Genomic DNA, 12,089 nt, shown 5'->3' on the forward strand with positions numbered 1-12,089 from the left:
TAATACCCTTTTTTTACTAATATTTTTTCAAATATAAATATTTTTATATGTTTTTTTATACGACGTCATTCGGAGGCTATCATAATTCGCGTTTTTCAGCAATTTTTACAAATTTAAATAATTTTTAATTTAACATTTTCACAACCAAAGTTGGTTTGACAATTCATTGTCCCAGCAGCTGTGTCGACGCGTCTACCTCTTTCTTCTACCAATGGATGATCACTTTTAACGCCGTCAATTACGTAATCGGCTGGCTTCTTCGTAAAGGAAAAAAGGAGTTTTAGGTTGACTTAGTTCGATTTTGGCCCTAAGCTCCTTTGTTCTTTTCCGAAAAAGTCAGCCAATGACTTAAGTCAGTCAAAAAAGCGTTTTATGTATTCTCACCCCAAGTCGTTGTGTTTACATAGATGGAAGGTCAATGCAGCAATTGCCAAATGATGAAAAATAGCTGATGAATTCTTTTATTTATAAAATATACCAAATTTTTCACAAAACTAAAGTGAGGTACACACTGCTAAACTAGTGTGCAAATCAACAACAGCAAACTGTCAAACCAATTTTGGAATTGAAATTTTTAATGAAAAACTATTGAATTTTGTAAAAATTGTTCTCAAATGCATATCATAAACACCTTCGATTGGGTCGTATAGGAAAACATATACAAAATTGACTTATTTTATATACCTCCACCATGATTGCATGTATCCTTCTACCATAATATTAGCCGAATATAAAACGACAAGAGACGGTTTTATCATCACCGCAAATTTAGTTTTATATATTTTCACTTAATAAAGGAACAACTCTTTAGATTAAATTATATTTTTCCCATTAAAATAGGGCTCGCTGTGATCGGAAAAGTACGTATATACTTTACTGATGTATTGGAACTTCTATGTTCTGTGTTTGACATTACATATACAGGGTGAGATAAAAGAACTCCAAAAAAGTCAAACGCCATAAGTTGTAATTTCTTTATTTTTAATTTTATTGAATGAAAGCAAAAGATGTCGGAAATAGCGTCAAATTTTAGAATAAGTTTAGATTTCTTCGAATTGGTCACCTTTGGCACGAATTATGGCCTTCAGACGGCCAATGAAACCGTCACACGCTGTCCCAATGTTGCTCTGCCGTATTTTGACCCATTCCCAGTGAAGCGCTTGCTTAAGGTGATCGACACTTTGGTATTTTTTAGTGCCAACCTTGCTTTCCAAAATACTCCAGACACAATAGTCCAACGGATTGGTATCCGGAGATTTTGGTGGCCATTGTGCGCTGGAAATGAAGCGAGGAAGCTCATTTTGTAACCGTTCTTGGGCTGGCGCGTGCTGAGTGCGATGGTGCTGAGCCTTGTTAGAATGTCCAATGTCCAAGGTCCAAAATGCTTGCATGCCTAAGGCTTTAAAACACCCTCCAGAATATTTTCGCGATAATATTCGGCATTTATTCTGATGCCACAGTCGATTAATACGAGCGAAGAGCGACCATCGGCTGTTATGGCGGCCCACACCATCACCATGGCCGGCGTTTGAGTTCGGGTGGCCATTTACATTTGCACATTTTCAGCTGACCTTTGTTTACAAACTGCTGGACAACGAATGTTTTCTCATCGGAGAAACCAAAATTCGGCAATTCATCACCACTGTCGATCAAGCGAAGCAACTCTTTAGCCCTTTTGAGTCTATTTTTTTTTCTGTTGCGGTGTAAGTTCTTGCACTTTTTGGAATTTCAATGATTTTACCCCAAGCTCATTTTTCAATATTTTCCGAATGGAATATTTGCGATATGTTCAGCTCACGAGCTATTTTTCGGCCACTGCTACGCGGGTTTCGATGAAGTCGCTTCTTTACTTTTCGAATCATTTCTGCTGATGTTGCTGTTTTCTTCCGTCCACTTCCTTGACGTCGGGCTACGGGTAACGAGCGATGTTACGAGACACAAAAGATTTTTTCACATTTAAATGCTGGAGTGCTCTTACGATAGCCACTTGTGGTTTGGTTTTCAAGCAAAATATAAAGAAATCACACTATCACGCTTGAATTCCATCACGAATAACTTTTTTCCTGCGAAATTCTCTCCAAAATGTTTTTGTGCGCTTGTAAACAATATAATGAGCTGTCATTGGAATAATTTTAACAGCTGTCGAAAGAGTGGCTTAGAAATGACAGCAGTCTGAAGTTGGTTGCAGTTTTTTTATCTCACCCTATCTATATGTAAAAAGTATTTCGTCTGATAGAGTCTTAAGTTGTCTTTAATACATGGTAGAATTAAGAAGGTAACCCTGTGCGATCATATTTTAACATTTTTTTTAAATTATAACAATATCTTAAGGTGAGAATATATAAAACACTTTTTTTGGCTGGCTTAAGTCATCGGTTGGCTTTTTTCAGGAATTAAAAAGTAGCCTAGGACCAAAATCGAATCCTCTACGAAGAAGCCAGCTGATGACTTAAGCCAGCCAAATAAGCGCTTTATGTGTTCCCTCCTTATAAACTATATTTTCCCGGTTCTTGAGAAGTTAATTTATATTCTGATTGTGTCATGACCTGTCACATTCATCGCAAATCTATCATTATGTTGACAGAGTTGTATCGACCTTCCATATTATGATTTGTTATTATAAATTTGAAACATGCATAAACACTTTTTACATTTTTCACAGTTCGCTTTGTCTACATTGTCATGTTACTTATGAATTTATTTCACATTTGTTATTTCACCGAAAAATGTATGGACAAGGTATGTATCAGCTGATTTTTTATCTTTTAATTATTAAAGATTTTAATTAATTTCTATCTTGCAGTACAACCATATGTCAACTTTATTATATAATTTCAAATTAAAATTTCACGATGTTGAGGTTATGTTTCGGCTGAGGGAGTATTCGCTACAATTGATGCATCAGAAACTGAAATTTAGTTGCAGTGATTTTTTGGATATCGATTTGAAGACTTTGGGCAAGGTAAGTATCATGGCAAAACAATAGAGGTAGACTCATTTGCTAAATCCTATGTAGTGACATTTGACAAGATAAATTACATAAATTCCTACTTTGAAATGACTTTAACTTCTTAATTTTACCATGGAATACATAAAACGATTGTTTGGCTAAGTCATCGCCTGGTTTCTTTGGAAATAAACAAAAGAGCGTAGGGCTAAAATCGAACTAAGTCAACCTAAAACTCCTTTTTTCAAAGACATAGAAGTGTAAAAATGGGACAAAACACAATCAAAATATGGCAACCCTGTGAAAATACATCTGTTGTTGTGATATCACCTATATTAACTGATTTGAATCGCTAAGGCAATATGCATATTTTTGGAAAAGTGTATCGAATAGAATTTTGAAACCATATTTTTGGATTGTTCACCTTTTATTTTTTATTATTTATACAGAAGCGGATGACAGCTTCTGTAATTGTTGTCTTTATATTAACATACCTCTGTCATAAGTTATTACTTTATTTATTGTAGACACAAATCATTTGCTCAAAGTGCATTTTGTCCAGTCTTTACCATTTTAGGTCTTTGCTTTGTTCCTCTACAAAGAAGCCAACCGTTGACTTAAGCCAGTCAAAAAAAAAACCATTTTCTGTATTCTCACCTTTATTCTATCCATTATCAAAACCTTATTTTCCTGTTCTTTCAGATGATTTTGGCAGTGACATCTTTTATGATTATATTGATACAATTCAAAATGACAAACGGTACAGCCGGTGCCATAATTGCGACCCGAAAAATATTTGGAATCAGTAAATTGAAGCTATGATTGGCACAAAGCAAATTGTACGATATGACTTAATAGAAATAATAAATATTTTTATAATAATTCGTGTGTATGTCAAAATTATAATTTTACACGTGACTCATAATTCTTGCTATCACACACTTGCATATGTTATTTTAGTTCCTTTGGTTACATTGTGATTATATTGTATTTTCTAGAAGATTGTAATACTTTATGCATGACTTTTTACCGCAAATTTACAGCCTGTTCCACGATATCGAAAGAAAATTTGTGCGGACGAAAGCTAGTCACTCATTTTCGTATCAGAATGCGTTCCACTAACATTCGTTCGTTGTTTCGCAAAACCTTACGTGACTCAGGGTAGAAATATATAAAGCAGATATTTGGCTGGCTTAAGTCATCGGCTGGCTTCTTCGTAGGAGTTTTAGGTTGACTTAGTTCGATTTTGGCCCTAGGCTCCTTTGTTCATTTCCGAAAAAGCCTGACGATGACTTAAGCCAGACAGATAAGCGCTTTATGTATTTCCACCTTCAGTGTTGCTAAATATACCTTCCAAAAAATTAACAAAAAAAAGCCCAAAATGACAGATTTAAACGCGAAAAAGCTCTAAAAAATACAACCATACGTAAGCTGGCTCTGCTGAACTGACAGTTCAGTTGTAAACAAACAAGCAAAATAACATTCAGAGTTTCCCAGACATTGTGTTCAATTTATTTGTGCTTAAAAAAATAAAAATATGAATATTTTTGATGCCCTATATTTTATGGATGATGTGGAGGAGCCTGCTGCTTCCAAATATTGGCACTCCTCTGCCGAACTCAGTATTCTACTCCATATAATCAACTAGTGCCCGCAGCTGTTTAGTAGATGATTTTTCGTGCTGGAATTGAAGAAATAATTTATTTTATTTATTTTATTTGTTATTGACATATTATAATTGTATTTATTATCTTTACTCACCTTTTCGTTTCCATTTTCAATTATGGCAAAATATTTATGTTGAAACAATTCTCCTGAATTAGAATCAGACGACACACAAGAGACTGATTTTGACCATGGCAGAAGAATACAGGAAGATGCATCAGCGCTTGGGAACATTGATATGTCAAAATACGTATTTAAATGTTCTTTAAAATTTAAGTAGATTTTTATATGTTTTCTTATACGACGACATTCGGAGGTAATTATAATTCGCGTTTTCCACAATTTTTACAAATTTAAATAATTTCTCATTCAACATTTTCAATTCCAAAATTGCTTTGACAGCTCATTGTCCCAGCAGCTGTGTCGATGCGACTACCTATATTTTTCTACCATGTCACTATGTATACGCCACGACGCATGATAGAAGAATATAGGTAGATGCATCAACGCCTGAGAACATTGATATGTCAAAATTTTTAAAATGTTTTATGAAAAATAAGTGGGTTTTTATTTTTTTATACGACGCAAATCAGAGGTTGTTATAATATGATTTTTCAGGAATTTTTACAAATTTTAATAATTTTTCATTCAACATTTTCAATTTCAAAATCGGTTTGACAGTTCATTGTCCCAGCAGCTGTGTCTATGCGACTATCTGCATTCTTCTACCATGCCACGACGTCAATAAACATTTCGTCTAAAAAAGTCTTTAGCAATTTAAACGCTGTGGAAACATGTAAACATTGCAATTATCATTTGAGATCCACCCGTGTAAACGTACTTTTAGTCACCCACAGAATATGTGAGCGTATGACTGTTGTCACTATGTATACGCCACGATGTCAATATTAATTAAATCTAATTTGTCACAAGTTTTATCACCTTCAAATATCTTAACCAGACTTTAACAAATACTGCACCACATTTCAATGGATCCTTAGAACAATGTGGAGTATGGAAAATCATACGCGGAACTCTACAACGAAATATATAAATTTAATAAAATTATATCAGTGGATATTTGTTATATTTGGGATTAATTTGCCGCCCAATATGTACTATGGCAATTTGAGTTTAATCAAAAGGAAATTATTTCACCTAATCTATGCCATTTATTGCGGAATTCTCTTTGGCTTGGCTTTATTTACTGTACATACTCATAATTGCATTGTCGAGGGGGCAGTAGAACGTCATAAATTGGATAATATTACTGAAATCATAAGCTATCTGCATCATGGTTCGATTGTGCTCTTGATGACCTGCATTGAAATAAAAACTTTATTTGGAAATCGACAACTTGGGGAAATTTTTAAGTTGCTGCAGGAATTGGAAAATGAAATTTGCTCCAGAACTTTGAAAACACGCAACTCTTTGTCTCTGAAATGGAAACTCTTGTGGAATTCTGGAATGTGGACATTTTTTCTGATTTCCTCCATTACATATCTGAGTTATGAGACAATAGCTAGTGATATGCCAACTTTGGGAAAGATTTTCAATTCATTTTTTCTCACCGCCTTACAAGTGAAATCGGTTGAATATATGTTATATCTACAAATTATTTATGATATAATCCATGAAATTCATGAATCTTTGGAAAATCTACAATCACAAATGGCGCTGGTAAATAGATATATGGCCCATGATTTGGAACTATGTGGCATTATTGTTCAAAATTTAATAAAATCCCAACAAAACTTGAATAAACTTTGGTTTTTGGTGGAAAAAGTCGATGGTTATTTTGCTGCTACCATATTTCTGCTATTCATACACAATGGCCTATGTATTGTCTACACGGTAAACTGGGCCTATTTGCGTGTAATTTATGAACCCAAGTATACAACTCAAGCATGTAAGCCTACAGAGGTGGCATCATGGTAGAAGAATACAGGCAGACGCATCGACACAGGTGATGGGACAATGAACTGTCAAACCAATTTTGGAATTGAACATTTTTGAATTAAAACTATTCAAATTTGTAAAAATTGTTGAAAAATGCATATTATAGCAACCTCCGACTGGCATGGTATAAGAAAAAAATAAAAATCTACAAATATTTGAAAAAAAAAAAAAAAACATATAAAAAATTTTGACATATTAATGTTCCCAAGCGTTGATGCATCTACCTTTATTCGTCTATCTTGAGAGGTGACAATATTCATTGCAATTTTAAATCTGAAAACCTTCATCTCATTGCAGTTCGTTATTCATACATACTTATATTGCTTCTGAATATATTCTTGATGTGTTATTTTGCTGAAAAATGTATCGGAAGGGTAAATAGAAAATCATATACTAAAAACCACTTGGTAATAATAATATTATTCTCTTCTATAAATTTCAGTATCGTTCCATTGCCGATTTGCTAAATAATTTTAAATTAACGCTACATCAGCCTAAACAACTCAGAATCCGCGTAAGAGAATTTTCTTTACAATTACTACATCAAAATTTGAAATTCACGTGCAATAGTTTTTTGGATATTGATTTTAAAAACTTTGGAAAGGTAAAGCATGTCAAATGTTAAGGTGGGAATACATAAAGCGCTTATCTGTGTAGCTTAAGTCATCGACTGGTTTCTTCGAAAATAAACAAAAAAGCCTAGGGCCAAAATCGAACTAAGTCAACCTAAAACTCCTTTGTTCATCTACGAAAAAGCCAGCCGGTGACTTATGCCAGCCAGAAAATCTCTTTATGTACTTTCACCCTTAAGTGTCGAGTAAAAGCGAGAGTACATAAACAGCTTGAAGTCTTCGCATGGCATATTTTGTGAAATGTCCATGGTAGAAGAATATAGGTAGACGCGTCGACACAGCTGATTGGACAATGAAATGTCAAACCAATTTTGGAATTGAAAATGTTGAATGAAAAACTATTTAAATTTGTAAAAATTGTTGAAAAACGCGAATTATAATAGCCTCCGAATGACGTAATATAAGAAAGTATATAAAAATCTACTTATATTTGAAAAAACATTTAAATTTTTTTGACATATCAATGCTCCCAAGCGTTGATGCATCTACCTGTATTCTTCTGCCATGGACATGTCATAAAGGGATGACAGAGTCGCACTCAAATCCTGCCGTCGTTGTTCCCTATAATTTGATCATGGTAGAGGAACACAGGAGGTAGTCGCATCGACACAGCTGCTGGGACAATGAACTGTCAAACCACATTTGGAATTGAAAATGTTGAAAGAAAAATTATTTATATTTGTAAAAATTGTTGAAAAAAGCGTATTATAATAACCTCCGAATGGCGTCGTATAAGAAAAAACATAAAAATCTACTTATATTTGAAAAGACATTTAAAACTTTTTGACATATCAATGTTCACAAGCATTGATGCCTCTACCTGTATTCTTCTACCATAGAAAATTTAAGGTGTAAGTACATAAGAAGCTTGACTAGGCATATTTTGTGACATTTCATAAAGGGATTACTGAGCCGCATTAAAATCTTGCAGTCATTTTCTATTATAATTTGACATTTATATGCCTAGCCATGACTTCAAGCTTTTATGTACTCGCACCTTTATTGAAATTTGTAAAAATTTTAGAGAGATACCAGAGAAGCACACAAATCCTGCCACCGTTGTTCCCTATAATTTTACCATGGTAGAAGAACACAGGTAGTCACATCGACACAGTTGCTGGGACAACAAACTATCAAACTAATTGTGAAATTGAAAAATTTTAATAAAAACTATTGAAATTTGTAAAAATTGTCGAAAAGCACATATCATAACAACCCCCTATTGGTGTCATATACAAAAATTTATCTAAATCTACTTATTTTTGAAAAAATATTTTAAAAATTTTGACATATCAATTTTACCAAGCATTGATGCATCTACCTTAATTCTTCTACCATGAATTTGACATTAAAATACCTAGCCATGATGTCAAGCTGCTTATGTACCCTCACCCCTTAAACATTCTTTGGTAATGGATGTGCTTCTTTATTATTTTCCAGATGGTTCTCATTGTATTCGCTTTTATTGTTATTTTAATACAATTCAAAATGGAAGATGTCAGTTTGGGTGCTCTATATGCTACACAAAAATTATTTGGAAAGTGGAACTGATTTCGAGTTTAAATAGCTGGCATAAAGAATATCTGAAGGAACGAAGACGTTAAAGCTGGGCATTTTGAAAGTTGGATGATGTCAATGAAATCTTATGAAAAAGTTGTATATCATATGTAAACATGAGATTACCTTGTATAAGTTTACATTTAGACTATGGCCCGTTCTTATATAATTCCTTTAAGATGCAAGCACATAAAAAGATTGAAGTCATGGCTTGGCATATTAATGTCAAATTATAATGGAATACAACGGCAGGATTTTAGTGCGGCTCTGTAATCCCTTTATGAAATGTCACAAAATATGCCTAGCCATGACTTTAAGCTTCTTATGTACTTAGACCTTTAAAGTTTCACTTTTGTTATCCTCTAAGGAAAAGTAAAGTAAAGAGATATGGCAAGCTTTTTTTTAAAAGTAACTGCTATTCACTGCATTTTTTTCACAAAGGCATCTTCATTTTAGTTTAAAAATAATAAACAAAATGCGAATTTGTAATTAATTTCATGAAATAAATCTATAATTCAGTTCTTCAATATAAAATAGACGATTAAGGTTATCCGTTTTTTATGTAAATACAATTTGCTGTTATTACCATATTATCAATATAAAATATGGCAACATAAATTCAGTAAAATTTACGTTAAAAGATAAAGGGAAGATATTCATATGCAAGTGTGTGATAGCAAAAATTATGAGTCATATGTCATCGGCTGGGTTCTTCGAAGCGGAAATTGGTGTTTTAGTTTGAATTAGTTCGATTTTGGACCTTCCCTCCTATGTTCTTTTTCGAAAAAGCCAGCCGATGACTTTAGCCTTTCAAAAAAGCGTGTTATGTATTCTCACCTTTAAAAATACCGAATTTAGCCGTTATATTAGGGTGTCTATACGACGAAGTGGACCTGTATAGGAAACTTTTGTCATAACGCATTACAATACTCAAATACGAAACTTGAATAAAAAAATTCAGTGAATAATTGTGGTGACTTAAGTGAGATCCGTAACCACTTGTCATTGTTACACTCCATGTAATTGTATTGTGATACTTTCTGCTCGTGACGATGTGGCAACATATGGCACTTGTCACTACAGCATCTTTGTTTTGTATTCGTTCGTACATTTCAATCAAAGCAACCGGTCACCATTTTTCAATTCGATCCTTTTTGCATTATCGTAGATTAAGTTATTTATAATAAAGTATCATTATCATTATAACGTAAAGATCGTGCATTATTTATTCATCAGTCTCAACAAGACACAACAGTTTGGCGACGAGCGTAAAAAGTGGAATATTATTTTGGAAAACTAATATTCTGCATATTTTTTTTCGATTAAAGCAAGTGCAAGCTTTTAACAACAACACAAATATAACAAAATGGATGCATCTCAATTTGCCGCGTTTATGGATATGCAAAAGGCGTTGTTTAGCCATATATCGAAGATGACTGTGGGTGCTCCTACTTCAAGTGCAGCGCAAGGCAGCAGCAACACCAGCATCAACACGACATTGGTACCAAACTTCGATCATTTTGATCCGGCAAAGGAAATGTATACCAATTATATAGAGAGGTTTAACAACTACATTGCAATGAAGGGCGTCAGTGCTAATAAGGAGTACTGTACAAAGTTGCTTCTTAACTCTATCGGTGCGAAGTACTTTAACATGGTGACGGCGTTGGCAGCGCCCAGAGCAGCGGCAGATCTGCAATACGATGAATTGCTAACCATTTTGCAAAATCATTTAGCACCGAAAAAGAATGTGTTGGTGGCACAACACAAATTTTTATCAAAATATCAGATGCAAGGGCAATCAGTGGCAGATTTTGTGGCTGCACTCCGTACTGATATTAATTCGTGCGAATTTGTTTCACCGTGCAAATGTGGAGCGTCCATAGCCGATGTGTTTTTGAGGGCACAATTTATTCGAGGCCTTTGTGACAATACTGTACGCGAACAACTTCTTCAATCCAGTACGGCGAAAATTGATGAAATTGTTGGGAAGGCATTGGCTCTAGAGGCTGCGAAGATGGACGCCAGAGAATTGTCCCAAGCAACGGCAAATTCTTCAAATTCGACGGATATAAATAAAATTTTTAATAAAAGCCCATCGAAAAATTTCAAATCTCGTCAGGGGCAACAGAAGCGTAAAGTCAATTACGAGCAATTAGGTATTGCCGGTCTATGTTTACGCTGCGGCAAAAACAATCATTTTGCGAAGGAGTGTCGCTCTAACAAAAATCTTAAATGTAACTTGTGTGCCAAGCAAGGGCATGTAGCAAAAGTCTGCATTGCTTCACTTTTGGCGGATGGTCCTAATGCCGGACGACGGGGTAAACCCAGTACGAGGGAGGCGTCCACGAATCAAGTACGTGATGATTCGTACGGTATTTATAAAATCGTGGATGTGTACCGTAACGATTACGCAAATGCCAATGCTGAGCGTTACTATGCGAATATCTTCATAGAAGGTAGAGTGGTATCTTTTGAAGTAGATTCTGGCTCTGGATACTCATTTTTGCCTAGGAGTGAATTTGGGAAATTAAAATTGTCTAACCAATTAACCGCCACAAACATCGTTTTCCGATCATACACCCAAGATAAATTCGTACCAGATGGGAAAGTCCGAGTAAATATAAAATACAAAAACGTTTCATTCATCGATGATCTCTACGTTGTCCCAGACGGGTGTTCGGCGTTAATTGGTCGTACATGGATACGTCGTCTAGGAATTAATCTAAACGAGCTAGACGAACATAAGTCGAACAACATGGTTACCAATTCTATCGGTGAGTCGAGCGACATTCAAGAATACATTTCCGAATTTTCAGCTGTATTTCAACAAAAGATTGGCTGCATCCCTAGCCATAAAGTTTCACTTCAATTGCGTGAAGATGCCACACCAACCTATACAAAAGAGCGTCAAATTCCATACGCCTTAACCGAGCGTGTTAACAAGGAGCTGGAAGAGTTGGAGAAGGCTGGCATAATCACCAAGGTTGCCAATAGTGACTGGGGGTCACCACTGGTGGTCATCCCTAAAGCTGACGGTGGAGTGCGCCTTTGCGTTGACTACAAGGTGGGAGTCAACCAGCGACTTGTGAATGCTCATTACCCCATTCGGAAAATAGATGCAATTTTCAATAGTCTCAGGGACTCTAAACATTTTTGTCGGCTTGATTTATACAAAGCCTATTTACATGTGCAAGTGGACCAAAAGTCAAGCGAAATTCAAACCATTTCGACCCACAAAGGGACTTTTCGAATGAATCGTCTGTCCTTCGGCATTAAAACTGCCCCGGCGGAATTTAATAGGATTATAGATCAAATTTTACGGGAAG

At 34.9% G+C, this 12,089-nt stretch overlaps 1 protein-coding gene and 1 long non-coding RNA gene across 2 annotated transcripts; both read left to right on the forward strand.

The window, feature by feature from the left end:
- The first annotated feature begins 2,620 nt into the window (after positions 1–2,620).
- On the forward strand, positions 2,621–3,819 carry LOC109612960 (putative gustatory receptor 98b). The gene is made up of 3 exons (XM_020037478.2): positions 2,621–2,739; positions 2,804–2,962; positions 3,650–3,819. The coding sequence occupies exons 1-3, from the start codon at positions 2,683–2,685 to the stop codon at positions 3,767–3,769; spliced, it is 336 nt and encodes a 111-aa protein (XP_019893037.2). The 5' UTR covers positions 2,621–2,682; the 3' UTR covers positions 3,770–3,819.
- A 3,024-nt stretch (positions 3,820–6,843) lies between these two features.
- Positions 6,844–9,167, forward strand: LOC101894501 (uncharacterized). The gene is made up of 3 exons (XR_009341530.1): positions 6,844–6,945; positions 7,014–7,175; positions 8,644–9,167. It is a non-coding gene; the product is annotated as an uncharacterized LOC101894501 (long non-coding RNA).
- The last annotated feature ends 2,922 nt before the right edge of the window (positions 9,168–12,089 follow it).

Source organism: Musca domestica, unplaced genomic scaffold, assembly GCF_030504385.1.
Source record: "Musca domestica strain aabys unplaced genomic scaffold, Musca_domestica.polishedcontigs.V.1.1 13, whole genome shotgun sequence".
NCBI lineage: Eukaryota > Metazoa > Arthropoda > Insecta > Diptera > Muscidae > Musca > Musca domestica.

Bases quoted from the DNA above. Each gene is read 5' to 3' on its own strand.
- LOC109612960 (XM_020037478.2), top strand. From the start codon at position 2,683: ATGTTACTTATGAATTTATTTCACATTTGTTATTTCACCGAAAAATGT. The intron at 2,740-2,803 runs GTATGTATCAGC...TCTATCTTGCAG, and splicing joins CCGAAAAATGTATGGACAAG to TACAACCATATGTCAACTTT. The intron at 2,963-3,649 runs GTAAGTATCATG...CTGTTCTTTCAG, and splicing joins ATTTGAAGACTTTGGGCAAG to ATGATTTTGGCAGTGACATC.